Raw genomic sequence first — 16,323 nt, 5'->3', positions numbered from 1 at the left:
ATAGTACTGCATCTATAGTACATCTATAGTACTGCATCTATAGATCTGCATCTATAGTACATCTATAGTACTGCATCTATAGTACATCTATAATACTGCATCTATAGATCTGCATCTATAGTACATCTATAGTACATCTATAGTACTGCATCTATAGTACATCTATAGTACTGCATCTATAGCACTGCATCTATAGTACTGTATCTATAGATCTGCATCTGTAGTACTGCATCTATAGTACATCTATAGTACTGCATCTATAGATCTGCATCTATAGTACATCTATAGTACATCTATAGTACATCTATAGTACTGCATCTCTGTAGAGATATAGAGACAGGGCCTATAACAGAACCCTGCATGTTGTCATGCAGCAGACTGGGTGGATATATTTATTAATGCAGAGGGATTTTATGGAAGATAATCCAGGAAAAATATATTTAGTGGTGGAGGGTTGGAGGGGTGTGGAGGGGGATGGATGGGTGTGGAGGGGGCAGAGTGGTGTGGAGGGGGCTGGAGGGGGTGGATGGGTGTGGAGTGGGCTGGAGGGGTGTGGAGGGTGGTGGATGGGTGTGGATGGGTGTGGAGGGGGGTAGAAGGCTGTTGAGTGGGGTGGAGGGTTGGAGGGGGCAGGATGGTTGTAGAGGGGCTGGAAGGTGAAGAGGGGAGTGGAAGGCTGTGGAGGGGGTTGGAAGGGGTTGGAATGGGGTGGAGGGTTGTGGAGGGGTGGAGGGTTGTGGAGGGGGCTGGATGAGTGTGGAGGGGGCAGAGTGGTGTGGAGGGGGCTGGAGGGGGGTGGATGGGTGTGGAGGGGGCTGGAGGGGTGTGGAGGGTGGTGGATGGGTGTGGATGGGTGTGGAGGGGGCAGAGTGGTGTGGAGGGGGCTGGAGGGGGGTGGATGGGTGTGGAGTGGGCTGGAGGGGTGTGGAAGGTGGTGGATGGGTGTGGATGGGTGTGGAGGGGGGTGGAAGGCTGTTGAGTGGGGTGGAGGGTTGGAGGGGGCAGGATGGTTGTAGAGGGGCTGGAAGGTGAAGAGGGGAGTGGAAGGCTGTGGAGGGGGTTGGAAGGGGTTGGAATGGGGTGGAGGGTTGTGGAGGGGTGGAGGGTTGTGGAGGGGGCTGGATGAGTGTGGAGGGGGCTGGATGGTGAAGAGGGGTGTGGAGCGGGGTGGAGGGGTGGAGGAATGTGGAGGGGTAGAGGTTTGTGGAGGGGTGGAGCGGGGTGGAGGGTTGTGGAGGGGTGGAGGGTTGTGGAGGGAGGTGGAGGGTTGTGGAGGGGTAGAGGGTTGTGGATGGGTGGAGCGGGGTGGAGGGTTGTGGAGGGGTGGAGGGTTGTGGAGGGGTGGAGCGGGGTGGAGGGGGGTGGAGGGTTGTGGAGGGGTGGAGGGGGCTGGATGAGTGTGGAGGGGGCGGGAGGGGTGTGGAGGGGGCTGGATGAGTGTGGAAGGGGGAGAAAGGCTGTGGAGGGGGTTGGAGTGGGGTGGAGGGGTGGAGCGGGGTGGAGGGGGTGGAGGGTTGTGGAGGAGGTTGCAGGGGGGTGGAGGGGTGGAGGGGGTTGGAGGGGTAGAGGGTTGTGGAGTGGTGGAGCAGGGTGGAGGGTTGTGGAGGGGTAGAGGGTTGTGGAGGGGTGGAGGGGGGTGGAGGGGTGGAGGGGGATGGAGGGGGGTGGAGGGGTGGAGGGTTGTGGAGGGGTGGAGCGGGGTGGAGGGTTGTGGAGGGGTGGAGGGTTGTGGAGGGGTGGAGCGGGGTGGAGGGGGGTGGAGGGTTGTGGATGGGGTTGGAGGGGCTTGAAGTGGGGTGGAGGGTTGTGGAGGGGGGGAGGGGTGGAGGGGTAGAGGGTTGTGGAGGGGTGGAGGGGGTGGAGGGGTGGAGGGGTAGAGGGGTGGAGGGTTGTAGCAGGGTGGAGGGTTGTGGAGGGATGGAGGGTTGTGGAGGGGTGGAGGGGTGGAGGGTTGTGGAGGGGGTAGAGGGTTGTGGAGGGTTGTGGAGGGATGGAGGGGGTGGAGGGTTGTGGAGGGGTGGAGGGGGTGGAGGGTTGTGGAGGGTTGTGGAGGGATGGAGGGTTGTGGAGAGATGGAGGGTTGTGGAGAGGTGGAGGGTTGTGGAGGGGTGGAGGGTTGTGGAGGGGTGGAGGGGTGGATGGGGTTGGAGGGGCTTGAAGTGGGGTGGAGGGTTGTGGAGGGGTGGAGGGGTGTAGGGGTGGAGGGGTAGAGGGTTGTGGAGGGGTGGAGGGGGTGGAGGGGTGGAGGGGTAGAGGGGTGGAGGGTTGTAGAGGGGTAGAGGGTTGTAGAGGGGTAAGGGTTGTAGAGGGGTAGAGGGTTGTAGAGGGTTGTAGAGGGGTGGAGGGTTGTAGAGAGGTGGAGGGTTGTGGAGGGGTAGAGGGTTGAGAAGGGGTGGAGCGGGATGCTAGGGGGTGGAGGGGGTTGGAGTGGGGTGGAGGGTTGTGGAGGAGGGGGAAGAGGGGGGAAAGTGACAAATCAGGTCTAGCTGTTTGTAGGAGGTTTCTGGCCTGGTCCTCCGGTCGTACGGTGTTAAGCCACATTGGACGAGGTCCAGCTGAACAAGGTCAAGTCCCTCAGTTTTGTTTATAACAGAGCTGGGACTCATCCAGACTTATCATGCCATCGTCCAGTAGAGAAGGGAGGGAGATGGGGAGGGAGGGAGATGGGGAGGGAGGGAGGGAGATGGGGAGAGAGGGAAAGAGAAGGAAAGAGAAGGGGAGGGAGTGAGATTGGGAGAGAGGGGGAGAGAGGGAGGAGGGGGAGGGAGATGGGGAGAGAGATGTCAGCCCAGGTCCTCACCAGGATTTAGATAAGCCAAAGAGTTCACAACTTTAAATATTTTTAATACAAAAAGCCCAACAGCCCACATTTTGCAAATCATTTCTATTTAGTATTTGAAATGGCTGGGACAAAACCTTCAATGGGGCGGCAGGTAGCCTCCTGGTTAGAGTGTTGGGCCAGTAGCCTACTGGTTAGAGTGTTGGGCCTGTAGCCTCCTGGTTAGAGTGTTGGGCCAGTAGCCTAGTGGTTAGAGTGTTGGGCCAGTAGCCTAGTGGTCAGAGTGTTGCGCGAGTAGCCTAGTGGTTAGAGTGTTGGGCCAGTATCCTAGTGGTTAGAGTGTTGGGCCAGTAGCCTAGTGGTTAGAGTGTTGGGCCAGTAGCCTAGTGGTTAGAGTGTTGGGCCAGTAGCCTAGTGGTTAGAGTGTTGGGCCAGTAGCCTAGTGGTTAGAGTGTTGGGCCAGTATCCTAGTGGTTAGAGTGTTGGGCCAGTAGCCTAGTGGTTAGAGTGTTGGGCCAGTAGCCTCCTGGTTAGAGTGTTGGGCCTGTAGCCTAGTGGTTAGAGTGTTGGGCCAGTAGACTAGTGGTTGGAGTGTTGGGCCAGTAGCCTAGTGGTTAGAGTGTTGGGCCAGTATCCTAGTGGTTAGAGTGTTGGGCCAGTAGCCTAGTGGTTAGAGTGTTGGGCCAGTAGCCTCCTGGTTAGAGTGTTGGGCCAGTAGCCTCCTGGTTAGAGTGTTGGGCCAGTAGCCTACTGGTTAGAGTGTTGGGCCAGTATCCTACTGGTTAGAGTGTTGGGCCAGTATCCTAGTGGTTAGAGTGTTGGGCCTGTAGCCTAGTGGTTAGAGTGTTGGGCCAGTAGCCTAGTGGTTAGAGTGTTGGGCCAGTAGCCTAGTGGTCAGAGTGTTGCGCGAGTAGCCTAGTGGTTAGAGTGTTGGGCCTGTAGCCTAGTGTTTAGAGTTTTGGGCCGGTAGCCTAGTGGTTAGAGTTTTGGGCCAGTAGCCTCCTGGTTAGAGTGTTGGGCCAGTAGCCTAGTGGTTAGAGTTTTGGGCCGGTAGCCTAGTGGTTAGAGTTTTGGGCCAGTAGCCTCCTGGTTAGAGTGTTGGGCCAGTAGCCTAGTGTTTAGAGTTTTGGGCCTGTAGCCTAGTGGTTAGAGTTTTGGGCCGGTAGCCTAGTGGTTAGAGTTTTGGGCCAGTAGCCTAGTGGTTAGAGTTTTGGGCCAGTATCCTTGTGGTTAGAGTGTTGGGAATGTAGGGAATAGGGTTCTATAGGGCCCTGGTCTAAAGTAGTGCACTATATAGGGAATAGGGTTCTATAGGGCCCTGGTCTAAAGTAGTGCACTATTTATAGTGAATAGGGTTCTATAGGGCTCTGGTCTAAAGTAGTGCACTATATATAGTGAATAGGGTTCTATAGGGCTCTGGTCTAAAGTAGTGCACTATATAGGGAATAGGGCTGCACATCTACTGTCAGTAAACACCTGTATATGGCCCATCAGCTGAAATTACCATGGAACTCTACATGTTAATCTACAGAGGAAATAGTTTGACCTGCGTGGGAGAAATTGTCTCTAACTAAAACAACATCTCCAATCCTCTTGTTTATCGTGTCCTCCCCCTCAGGACTCCAGCTGTGTGCTTTTCTCTGAGGTGTGAGGAAGGGGAAAACAGTACCATCAATATTGAGTTTGAGCTCTCCTCCCACTGAGATAAGTGCCTCAATTCACCCCCACTTCTGCTTCCACCTATCACACAGATGTTGGTGCTGGGACCAGCTTTCACAATAATCTGTAGCCCTGTCTCTCTCTCTCTCTCTCTCTCTCTCTCTCTGTCTCTCTCTCTCTCTCTCTCTCTCTCTCTCCTCTCTCTCTCTCTCTCGCGCTCTCTCCTCTCTCTCTCTATCTCTCGCGCTCTCTCCTCTCTCTCTATCTCTCGCGCTCTCTCTCGCTCTCTCTCTCCTCTCTCTCTCTCTCTCTCTCTCTCTCTCTCTCTCTCCTTCTCCTCTCTCTCTCCTCTCTCTCTCTATCTCTCGGGCTCTCTCTCGCTCTCTCTCTCTTTCTCTCTCTCCTCTCTCTCTCCTCTCTCTCTGTCTCTCTCTCTCTCTCTCTCTCTCTCTCTCTCTCTCTCTCTCTCCTCTCTCTCTCTCTCTCGCGCTCTCTCCTCTCTCTCTCTATCTCTCGCGCTCTCTCTCGCTCTCTCTCTCTTTCTCTCTCCTCTCTCTCTCCTCTCTCTCTCTCTCTCTCTCTCTCTCCTCTCCTCTCTCTCTCCTCTCTCTCTATCTCTCTCTCTCTCTCTCTCTCTATCTTTCTCGCAATTCAATTCAATTTCAATGTAAGAGGCTTTATTGCTATGGGAAACATATGTTAATAGGCATGTGCTGACCAACTGGCAGGTGTCTTCACTGACATTTTCAACATGTCCCTGATTGAGTCTGTAATACCAACATGGTTCAAGCAGACCACCATAGTCCCTGTGCCCAAGAACACAAAGGTAACCTGCCTAAATGACTACAGACCCGTAGCACTCATGTCCGTAGCCATGAAGTGCTTTGAATAGCTAGTAATGGCTCACATCAACACCATTATCCCAGAAACCCTAGACCCACTCCAATTTGCATACCGCCCCAACAGATCCACAGATGATCCACTCTCTATTGCACTCCACACTGCCCTTTCCCACCTGGACAAAAGGAACACCTATGTGAGAATGCTATTCATTGACTACAGCTCAGCATTCAACACCATAGTGCCCTCAAAGCTCATCACTAAACTAAGGACCCTGGGACTAAACACCTCCCTCTGCAACTGGATCCTGGACTTCCTGATGGGCCGCCCCCAGGTGGTAAGGGTAGGCAACAACACATCTGCCACGCTGATCCTCAACACGGGGGCCCCTCAGGGGTGCGTGCTCAGTCCCCTCCTGTAGTCCCTGTTCACTCATGACTGAACTGCCAGGCACGACTCCAACACCATCATTAAGTTTGCAGACGACACAACAGTGGTAGGCCTGATCACGGACAACGATGAGAGGTCAGAGACCTGGCCGGGTGGTGCACGGACAACAACCTCTCCCTCAACATGATCAAGACAAAGGAGATGATTGTGGACTACAGGAAAAGGAGGACCGAGCACGCCCCCATTCTCATCGACGGGGCTGTAGTGGAGCAGGTTGAGAGCGTCAAGTTCCTTGGTGTCCACATCACCAACAAGCCATCATGGTCCAAACACACTAAGACAGTTGTGAAGAGGGCACGACAAAGCCTATTCCCCCTCAGGAGACTAAAAAGATTTGTCATGGGTCCTGAGATCGGCAATCGCTCGGCCTCCGACAGCAAGACACTACAGAAGGTAGTGTGCATGGCCCAGGACATCACCAGGGCTAAGCTTCCTGCCTTCCAGGACCTCTACACCAGACAGTGCCAGAGGAAGGCCCTAAAAACTGTCAAAGACCCCAGCCACCCCAGTCATAGACTGTTCTCTCTACTACCGCATGGCAAGCGGTACCGCGCTCTATACTACTCCCTTCACAGAACAGCGCAAACTGGCTCTAACCAGAATAGAAAGAGGCGTGGGAGGCCCCGGTGCACAGCTGAGCAAGTACATTAGAGTGTCTAGTTTGAGAAACAGACGCCTCACAAGTCCTCAACTGGCAGCTTCATTATATAGTACCCACAAAGCACCAGTCTCAACGTCAACAGTGAAGAGGCGACTCTGGGACTCCAGGATGCTGGTCTTCTAGGCAGAGTTGCAAAGAAAAAGCCACATCTCAGACTGGCCAACAAGAAGAAAATATTAAGACTGGCAAAAGAACACAGACACTGGACAGAGGAACTCTGCCTAGAAGGCCAGCATCCCGGAGTCACCTCTTCACTGTTGACGTTGAGACTGGACAGAGGAACTCTGCCTAGAAGGCCAGCATCCCGGAGTCTCCTCTTCACTGTTGACGTTGAGACTGGACAGAGGAACTCTGCCTAGAAGGCCAGCATCCCGGAGTCTCCTCTTCACTGTCGACGTTGAGACTGGACAGAGGAACTCTGCTTGGAAGGCCAGCATCCCGGAGTCTCCTCTTCACTGTTGACATTGAGACTGGACAGAGGAACTCTGCCTGGAAGGCCAGCATCCCGGAGTCACCTCTTCACTGTTGACGTTGAGACTGGACAGAGGAACTCTGCCTAGAAGGCCAGCATCCCGGAGTCTCTTCTTCACTGTTGACGTTGAGACTGGACAGAGGAACTCTGCCTGGAAGGCCAGCATCCCGGGGTCTCCTCTTCACTGTTGACGTTGAGACTGGACAGAGGAACTCTGCCTGGAAAGCCAGCATCCCGGAGTCGCCTCTTCACTGTTGACGTTGAGACTGCTGTTTTGTGGGTTGATTAGTGCTCTGTTCAAGTAGATTGTGATTTTACTGTTGTCTGATGGGGGTGTCAGTGGACTGACTGTGAACGCTCTGAGAGACTCTGGGTTGAGGTCAGTGATAAAGTAGTCTACAGTACTACTGCCAAGAGATGAGCTATGGATGTACCTATCATAGGAGTCCCCTCGAAGCCTTCCGTTGACTATGTACATACCCAGCGTGCGACAGAGCTGCAGGAGTTGTGACCCGTTTTTGTGGTTATGTTGTCATAGTTATGCCTAGGGGGGCATATGGGGGAGGGAATGCTGTCACCTCCAGGTAGGTGTTTGTCCCCCTGTGTGCTGAGGGTGTCAGGTTCTTGTCCGGTTCTGGCATTTAGGTCGTTACAGACTAGTACATGTCCCTGGGCCTGGAAATGATTGATTTCCCCTTCCAGGATGGAGAAGCTGTCTTCATTAATGTATGGGGATTCTGGTGGGGGGATATAGTTAGCACACAGGAGGACATTTTACTCTGTAAAGATCATTTCCTTTTGAATTTCTAGGCAAATGTAAAATGTTCCTGTTTTGATTAATTTAATGGAGTGAGTTAGGTCTGCTCTATACCAAATTAACATCCCATACACATTGGTGGACTACCAGCTCTCTGTAACCTAGAGGGCAACCAGTGGGTCCGTCTCCTCTATACCACCTACCTGGTAGTTTGGTGGATGGGACTACCAGCTCTCTGTAACCTAGAGGACAACCAGTGGGTCCGTCTCCTCTATACCAGGTTTCTTGCAGGATGACAATGTCTGTATTACCGATTTCTTTGGTGAAGTCCAGGTTCCTGCTCTTCAGGCCAAAGGCAGATGACCTCAGGCCTTGGATATTCCAGGATGAGATAATGAAGGCTTTGTGTTCTATAAAGGCAGATGACCTCAGGCCTTGGATATTCCAGGATGAGATAGTGAAGGCTTTGTGTTCCATAAAGGCAGATGACCTCAGGCCTTGGATATTCCAGGATGAGATAGTGAAGGCTTTGTGTTCTATAAAGGCAGATGACCTCAGGCCTTGGATATTCCAGGATGAGATAATGAAGGCTTTGTGTTCTATAAAGGCAGATGACCTCAGGCCTTGGATATTCCAGGATGAGATAATGAAGGCTTTGTGTTCTATAAAGGCAGATGACCTCAGGCCTTGGATATTCCAGGATGAGATGGTGAAGGCTTTGTGTTCTATAAAGGCAGATGACCTCAGGCCTTGGATATTCCAGGATGAGATAGTGAAGGCTTTGTGTTCTATAAAGGCAGATGACCTCAGGCCTTGGATATTCCAGGATGAGATAGTGAAGGCTTTGTGTTCTATAAAGGCAGATGACCTCAGGCCTTGGATATTCCAGGATGAGATGGTGAAGGCTTTGTGTTCTATAAAGGCAGATGACCTCAGGCCTTGGATATTCCAGGATGAGATGGTGAGGTAGATAATATACAAAAGTGAAATAAACAATACAAATAAACATTAAACATACAGAAGTTTCAAAACAATAACGACATTACAAATGTGTTGTAACGATGTACAAATGGTTAAAGCACACAAGATAAAATAAATAAGCATAAATATGGGTTGTATTTACAATGGTGTTTGTTCTTCACTGGTTGCCCTTTTCTCATGGCAACAGGTCACAAATCTTGTTGCTGTGATGGCACACTGTGGAATTTCACCCAGTAGATATGGGAGTTTATCAAAATTGGGTTTGTTTTCGAATTCTTTGTGGATCTGTGTAATCTGAGGGAAATATGTGTCCCTAATATGGTCATACATTGGGCAGGAGGTTAGGAAGTGCAGCTCAGTTTCTACCTCATTTTGTGGGCAGTGAGCACATAGCCTGTCTTCTCTTGAGAGCCATGTCTGCCTACGGCGGCCTTTCTCAATAGCAAGGCTATGCTCACTGAGTCTGTACATAGTCAAAGCTTTCCTTAAGTTTGGGTCAGTCACAGTGGTCAGGTATTCCGCCGCTGTGTACTCTCTGTTTAGGGCCAAATAGCATTCTAGTTTGCTCTGTTTTTTTGTTAATTCTTTCCAATGTGTCAAGTAATTATCTTTTTGTTTTCTCATGATTTGGTCTCTCTCTCTCACTCTCTCTCTCTCTCTCTCTTTCAGCAGACAGACAACCCACTTATCTCTCTCTCTCTCTCTCTCTCTCTCTCTCTCTTTCAGCAGACAGACAACCCACTTCTCTCTCTCTCTCTCTTTCAGCTGACAGACAACCCACTTATCTCTCTCTCCCCCTCTCTACCACACATCACATTTCCTGTCACAGCACGTCATAGCTCTCACCTGTTAACATTTTCCTGCAGCGGGATAAATCAAGGTCAGACAGAGTACTTCTTGGTAATCTTAAACAAGTCTACGTTGAAACAAAAGTATAAACCTCACGCACATGGTTTAACAAAAAAGAAGACACCTGTCAAATATAGAGTTGAAATATATTACATTTTGAGTTTGTATCCCAATATTACACTTGATATTTGCTTGATATACATCACAGAATACTGAAATATAACTAAAACGTTTGACGTAGGAACACCAGATTTTAAAAAAATAAAAATAAATGTATTCACTTTTGAAATGATGAAAAACATGAATAACATTCCACCCATAAAGCCACTAGAGGGCGATTTGGTCGTTTGACTGCAGGAAACGGAGCTACAAGACAGTGTATGTATTGATCCACTACAACGGTGTCGTCTGGAGGAAATGGTGATGGTGTAAAATGACATCCTATAATTACCTCAGAGCTGCTTCAGTGACAAGCTGTCGGTTGAAAGGGAAAAGGCCTTTCTCTGTGCTGTCATATATGCAGCGCTGCCCGGGCAGATGAAGAGCATTGATGGATTATGGGAAATGTCTTCCTTGATTTGATCAATGTTGTGAACCGTAATTAATTAAAATGTCTTTGATCAGTTTTTGCACCAATGTGCATCTGTAATGAAACATTGTTGAAGCTAAATAGTCACATCAATAAACACATCAACATAAACATCAATATACACATCAATATAAACATCAATATAAACATCAATATACACTATTCACATCAACATACACATCAACATAAACATCAATATACAGTATTCACATCAATACACACATCAACATAAACATCAATAGACACATCAACATAAACATCAACATACACATCAACATAAACATCAATATACACTATTCACATCAATATAAACATCAATATAAACATCAACATAAACATCAATATACACTATTCACATCAATACACACTATTTACATCAATACACACTATTTACATCAATACACACATCAACATAAACATCAACATAAACATCAATATACACTATTCACATCGATATACACATCAATATTCACATCAGTATAAACATCAATATACACATCAACTATTGAGATGGTCGCCTCTCTTCGAGTCCTTAGGAAACTACCCAGTATTTAGAACTATTGAGATGGTCGCCTCTCTTCGAGTCCTTAGGAAACAGTATTTAGAACAATTGAGATGGTCGCCTCTCTTCGAGTCCTTAGGAAACTACCCAGTATTTAGAACTATTGAGATGGTCGCCTCTCTTCGAGTCCTTAGGAAACTACTCAGTATTTAGAACTATTGAGATGGTCGCCTCTCTTCGAGTCCTTAGGAAACTACCCAGTATTTAGAACTATTGAGATGGTCGCCTCTCTTCGAGTGCTTAGGAAACAATATTTAGAACTATTGAGATGGTCGCCTCTCTTCGAGTCCTTAGGAAACAGTATTTAGAACTATTGAGATGGTCGCCTCTCTTCGAGTCCTTAGGAAACAGTATTTAGAACTATTGAGATGGTCGCCTCTCTTCGAGTCCTTAGGAAACTACCCAGTATTTAGAACTATTGAGATGGTCGCCTCTCTTCGAGTCCTTAGGAAACTACCCAGTATTTAGAACTATTGAGATGGTCGCCTCTCTTCGAGTCCTTAGGAAACAGTATTTAGAACTATTGAGATGGTCGCCTCTCTTCGAGTCCTTAGGAAACAGTATTTAGAACTATTGAGATGGTCGCCTCTCTTCGAGTCCTTAGGAAACAGTATTTAGAACTATTGAGATGGTCGCCTCTCTTCGAGTCCTTAGGAAACAGTATTTAGAACTATTGAGATGGTCGCCTCTCTTCGAGTCCCTAGGAAACAATATTTAGAACTATTGAGATGGTCGCCTCTCTTCGAGTCCTTAGGAAACAGTATTTAGAACTATTGAGATGGTCGCCTCTCTTCGAGTCCTTAGGAAACTACCCAGTATTTAGAACTATTGAGATGGTCGCCTCTCTTCGAGTCCTTAGGAAACTACCCAGTATTTAGAACTATTGAGATGGTCGCCTCTCTTCGAGTCCTTAGGAAACAATATTTAGAACTATTGAGATGGTCGCCTCTCTTCGAGTCCTTAGGAAACAGTATTTAGAACTATTGAGATGTTCGCCTCTCTTCGAGTCCTTAGGAAAATACCCAGTATTTAGAACTATTGAGATGGTCGCCTCTCTTCGAGTCCTTAGGAAACTACCCAGTATTTAGAACTATTGAGATGGTCGCCTCTCTTCGAGTCCTTAGGAAACTACCCAGTATTTAGAACTATTGAGATGGTCGCCTCTCTTCGAGTCCTTAGGAAACAATATTTAGAACTATTGAGATGGTCGCCTCTCTTCGAGTCCTTAGGAAACAGTATTTAGAACTATTGAGATGGTCGCCTCTCTTCGAGTCCTTAGGAAACTACCCAGTATTTAGAACTATTGAGATGGTCGCCTCTCTTCGAGTCCTTAGGAAACTACCCAGTATTTAGAACTATTGAGATGGTCGCCTCTCTTCGAGTCCTTAGGAAACTACCCAGTATTTAGAACTATTGAGATGGTCGCCTCTCTTTGAGTCCTTAGGAAACAGTATTTAGAACTATTGAGATGGTCGCCTCTCTTCGAGTCCTTAGGAAACAGTATTTAGAACTATTGAGATGGTCGCCTCTCTTCGAGTCCTTAGGAAACTACCCAGTATTTAGAACTATTGAGATGGTCGCCTCTCTTCGAGTCCTTAGGAAACTACCCAGTATTTAGAACTATTGAGATGGTCGCCTCTCTTCGAGTCCTTAGGAAACAGTAGTTAGAACTATTGAGATGGTCGCCTCTCTTCGAGTCCTTAGGAAACTACCCAGTATTTAGAACTATTGAGATGGTCGCCTCTCTTCGAGTCCTTAGGAAACTACCCAGTATTTAGAACTATTGAGATGGTCGCCTCTCTTCGAGTCCTTAGGAAACTACCCAGTATTTAGAACTATTGAGATGGTCGCCTCTCTTCGAGTCCTTAGGAAACAGTATTTAGAACTATTGAGATGGTCGCCTCTCTTCGAGTCCTTAGGAAAGTACCCAGTATTTAGAACTATTGAGATGGTCGCCTCTCTTCGAGTCCTTAGGAAACAGTATTTAGAACTATTGAGATGGTCGCCTCTCTTCGAGTCCTTAGGAAACTACCCAGTATTTAGAACTATTGAGATGGTCGCCTCTCTTCGAGTCCTTAGGAAACAGTATTTAGAACTATTGAGATGGTCGCCTCTCTTCGAGTCCTTAGGAAACTACCCAGTATTTAGAACTATTGAGATGGTCGCCTCTCTTCGAGTCCTTAGGAAACAATATTTAGAACTATTGAGATGGTCGCCTCTCTTCGAGTCCTTAGGAAACTACCCAGTATTTAGAACTATTGAGATGGTCGCCTCTCTTCGAGTCCTTAGGAAACTGTATTTAGAACTATTGAGATGGTCGCCTCTCTTCGAGTCCTTAGGAAACTACCCAGTATTTAGAACTATTGAGATGGTCGCCTCTCTTCGAGTCCTTAGGAAACTACCCAGTATTTAGAACTATTGAGATGTTCGCCTCTCTTCGAGTCCTTAGGAAACAGTATTTAGAACTATTGAGATGGTCGCCTCTCTTCGAGTCCTTAGGAAACTACCCAGTATTTAGAACTATTGAGATGGTCGCCTCTCTTCGAGTCCTTAGGAAACAGTATTTAGAACTATTGAGATGGTCGCCTCTCTTCGAGTCCTTAGGAAACTACCCAGTATTTAGAACTATTGAGATGGTCGCCTCTCTTCGAGTCCTTAGGAAACAGTATTTAGAACTATTGAGATGGTCGCCTCTCTTCGAGTCCTTAGGAAACTACCCAGTATTTAGAACTATTGAGATGGTCGCCTCTCTTCGAGTCCTTAGGAAACTACCCAGTATTTAGAACTATTGAGATGGTCGCCTCTCTTCGAGTCCTTAGGAAACAGTAGTTAGAACTATTGAGATGGTCGCCTCTCTTCGAGTCCTTAGGAAACTACCCAGTATTTAGAACTATTGAGATGGTCGCCTCTCTTCGAGTCCTTAGGAAACTACCCAGTATTTAGAACTATTGAGATGGTCGCCTCTCTTCGAGTCCTTAGGAAACTACCCAGTATTTAGAACTATTGAGATGGTCGCCTCTCTTCGAGTCCTTAGGAAACAGTATTTAGAACTATTGAGATGGTCGCCTCTCTTCGAGTCCTTAGGAAACTACCCAGTATTTAGAACTATTGAGATGGTCGCCTCTCTTCGAGTCCTTAGGAAACAGTATTTAGAACTATTGAGATGGTCGCCTCTCTTCGAGTCCTTAGGAAACTACCCAGTATTTAGAACTATTGAGATGGTCGCCTCTCTTCGAGTCCTTAGGAAACTACCCAGTATTTAGAACTATTGAGATGGTCTCCTCTCTTCGAGTCCTTAGGAAACAGTATTTAGAACTATTGAGATGGTCGCCTCTCTTCGAGTCCTTAGGAAACTACCCAGTATTTAGAACTATTGAGATGGTCGCCTCTCTTTGAGTCCTTAGGAAACTACCCAGTATTTAGAACTATTGAGATGGTCTCCTCTCTTCGAGTCCTTAGGAAACAGTATTTAGAACTATTGAGATGGTCGCCTCTCTTCGAGTCCTTAGGAAACTACCCAGTATTTAGAACTATTGAGATGGTCGCCTCTCTTCGAGTCCTTAGGAAACAATATTTAGAACTATTGAGATGGTCGCCTCTCTTCGAGTCCTTAGGAAACAGTATTTAGAACTATTGAGATGTTCGCCTCTCTTCGAGTCCTTAGGAAAATACCCAGTATTTAGAACTATTGAGATGGTCGCCTCTCTTCGAGTCCTTAGGAAACTACCCAGTATTTAGAACTATTGAGATGGTCGCCTCTCTTCGAGTCCTTAGGAAACTACCCAGTATTTAGAACTATTGAGATGGTCGCCTCTCTTCGAGTCCTTAGGAAACAATATTTAGAACTATTGAGATGGTCGCCTCTCTTCGAGTCCTTAGGAAACAGTATTTAGAACTATTGAGATGGTCGCCTCTCTTCGAGTCCTTAGGAAACTACCCAGTATTTAGAACTATTGAGATGGTCGCCTCTCTTCGAGTCCTTAGGAAACTACCCAGTATTTAGAACTATTGAGATGGTCGCCTCTCTTCGAGTCCTTAGGAAACTACCCAGTATTTAGAACTATTGAGATGGTCGCCTCTCTTTGAGTCCTTAGGAAACAGTATTTAGAACTATTGAGATGGTCGCCTCTCTTCGAGTCCTTAGGAAACAGTATTTAGAACTATTGAGATGGTCGCCTCTCTTCGAGTCCTTAGGAAACTACCCAGTATTTAGAACTATTGAGATGGTCGCCTCTCTTCGAGTCCTTAGGAAACTACCCAGTATTTAGAACTATTGAGATGGTCGCCTCTCTTCGAGTCCTTAGGAAACAGTAGTTAGAACTATTGAGATGGTCGCCTCTCTTCGAGTCCTTAGGAAACTACCCAGTATTTAGAACTATTGAGATGGTCGCCTCTCTTCGAGTCCTTAGGAAACTACCCAGTATTTAGAACTATTGAGATGGTCGCCTCTCTTCGAGTCCTTAGGAAACTACCCAGTATTTAGAACTATTGAGATGGTCGCCTCTCTTCGAGTCCTTAGGAAACAGTATTTAGAACTATTGAGATGGTCGCCTCTCTTCGAGTCCTTAGGAAACTACCCAGTATTTAGAACTATTGAGATGGTCGCCTCTCTTCGAGTCCTTAGGAAACAGTATTTAGAACTATTGAGATGGTCGCCTCTCTTCGAGTCCTTAGGAAACTACCCAGTATTTAGAACTATTGAGATGGTCGCCTCTCTTCGAGTCCTTAGGAAACAGTATTTAGAACTATTGAGATGGTCGCCTCTCTTCGAGTCCTTAGGAAACTACCCAGTATTTAGAACTATTGAGATGGTCGCCTCTCTTCGAGTCCTTAGGAAACAATATTTAGAACTATTGAGATGGTCGCCTCTCTTCGAGTCCTTAGGAAACTACCCAGTATTTAGAACTATTGAGATGGTCGCCTCTCTTCGAGTCCTTAGGAAACTGTATTTAGAACTATTGAGATGGTCGCCTCTCTTCGAGTCCTTAGGAAACTACCCAGTATTTAGAACTATTGAGATGGTCGCCTCTCTTCGAGTCCTTAGGAAACTACCCAGTATTTAGAACTATTGAGATGGTCGCCTCTCTTCGAGTCCTTAGGAAACAGTATTTAGAACTATTGAGATGGTCGCCTCTCTTCGAGTCCTTAGGAAACTACCCAGTATTTAGAACTATTGAGATGGTCGCCTCTCTTCGAGTCCTTAGGAAACAGTATTTAGAACTATTGAGATGGTCGCCTCTCTTCGAGTCCTTAGGAAACTACCCAGTATTTAGAACTATTGAGATGGTCGCCTCTCTTCGAGTCCTTAGGAAACAGTATTTAGAACTATTGAGATGGTCGCCTCTCTTCGAGTCCTTAGGAAACTACCCAGTATTTAGAACTATTGAGATGGTCGCCTCTCTTCGAGTCCTTAGGAAACTACCCAGTATTTAGAACTATTGAGATGGTCGCCTCTCTTCGAGTCCTTAGGAAACAGTAGTTAGAACTATTGAGATGGTCGCCTCTCTTCGAGTCCTTAGGAAACTACCCAGTATTTAGAACTATTGAGATGGTCGCCTCTCTTCGAGTCCTTAGGAAACTACCCAGTATTTAGAACTATTGAGATGGTCGCCTCTCTTCGAGTCCTTAGGAAACTACCCAGTATTTAGAACTATTGAGATGGTCGCCTCTCTTCGAGTCCTTAGGAAACAGTATTTAGAACTATTGAGATGGTCGCCTCTCTTC

General features: G+C 47.4%; 1 protein-coding gene across 1 annotated transcript in view; it reads right to left on the bottom strand.

The window, feature by feature from the left end:
* Window positions 1–440: 440 nt before the first annotated feature.
* LOC139413997 (uncharacterized) overlaps window positions 441–16,323 on the bottom strand; it is an 87,693-nt gene continuing 71,810 nt past the window's right edge. The window contains exon 2 of the mRNA XM_071161882.1: window positions 441–1,785. Within this exon, the coding sequence (XP_071017983.1) occupies window positions 441–1,785 (1,345 nt within the window). The remainder of the gene's footprint in view (window positions 1,786–16,323) is intronic.

This window comes from Oncorhynchus clarkii, chromosome 7 (genome assembly GCF_045791955.1).
Source record: "Oncorhynchus clarkii lewisi isolate Uvic-CL-2024 chromosome 7, UVic_Ocla_1.0, whole genome shotgun sequence".
NCBI lineage: Eukaryota > Metazoa > Chordata > Actinopteri > Salmoniformes > Salmonidae > Oncorhynchus > Oncorhynchus clarkii.
This window is presented reverse-complemented; position numbering and strand designations above follow the sequence as displayed.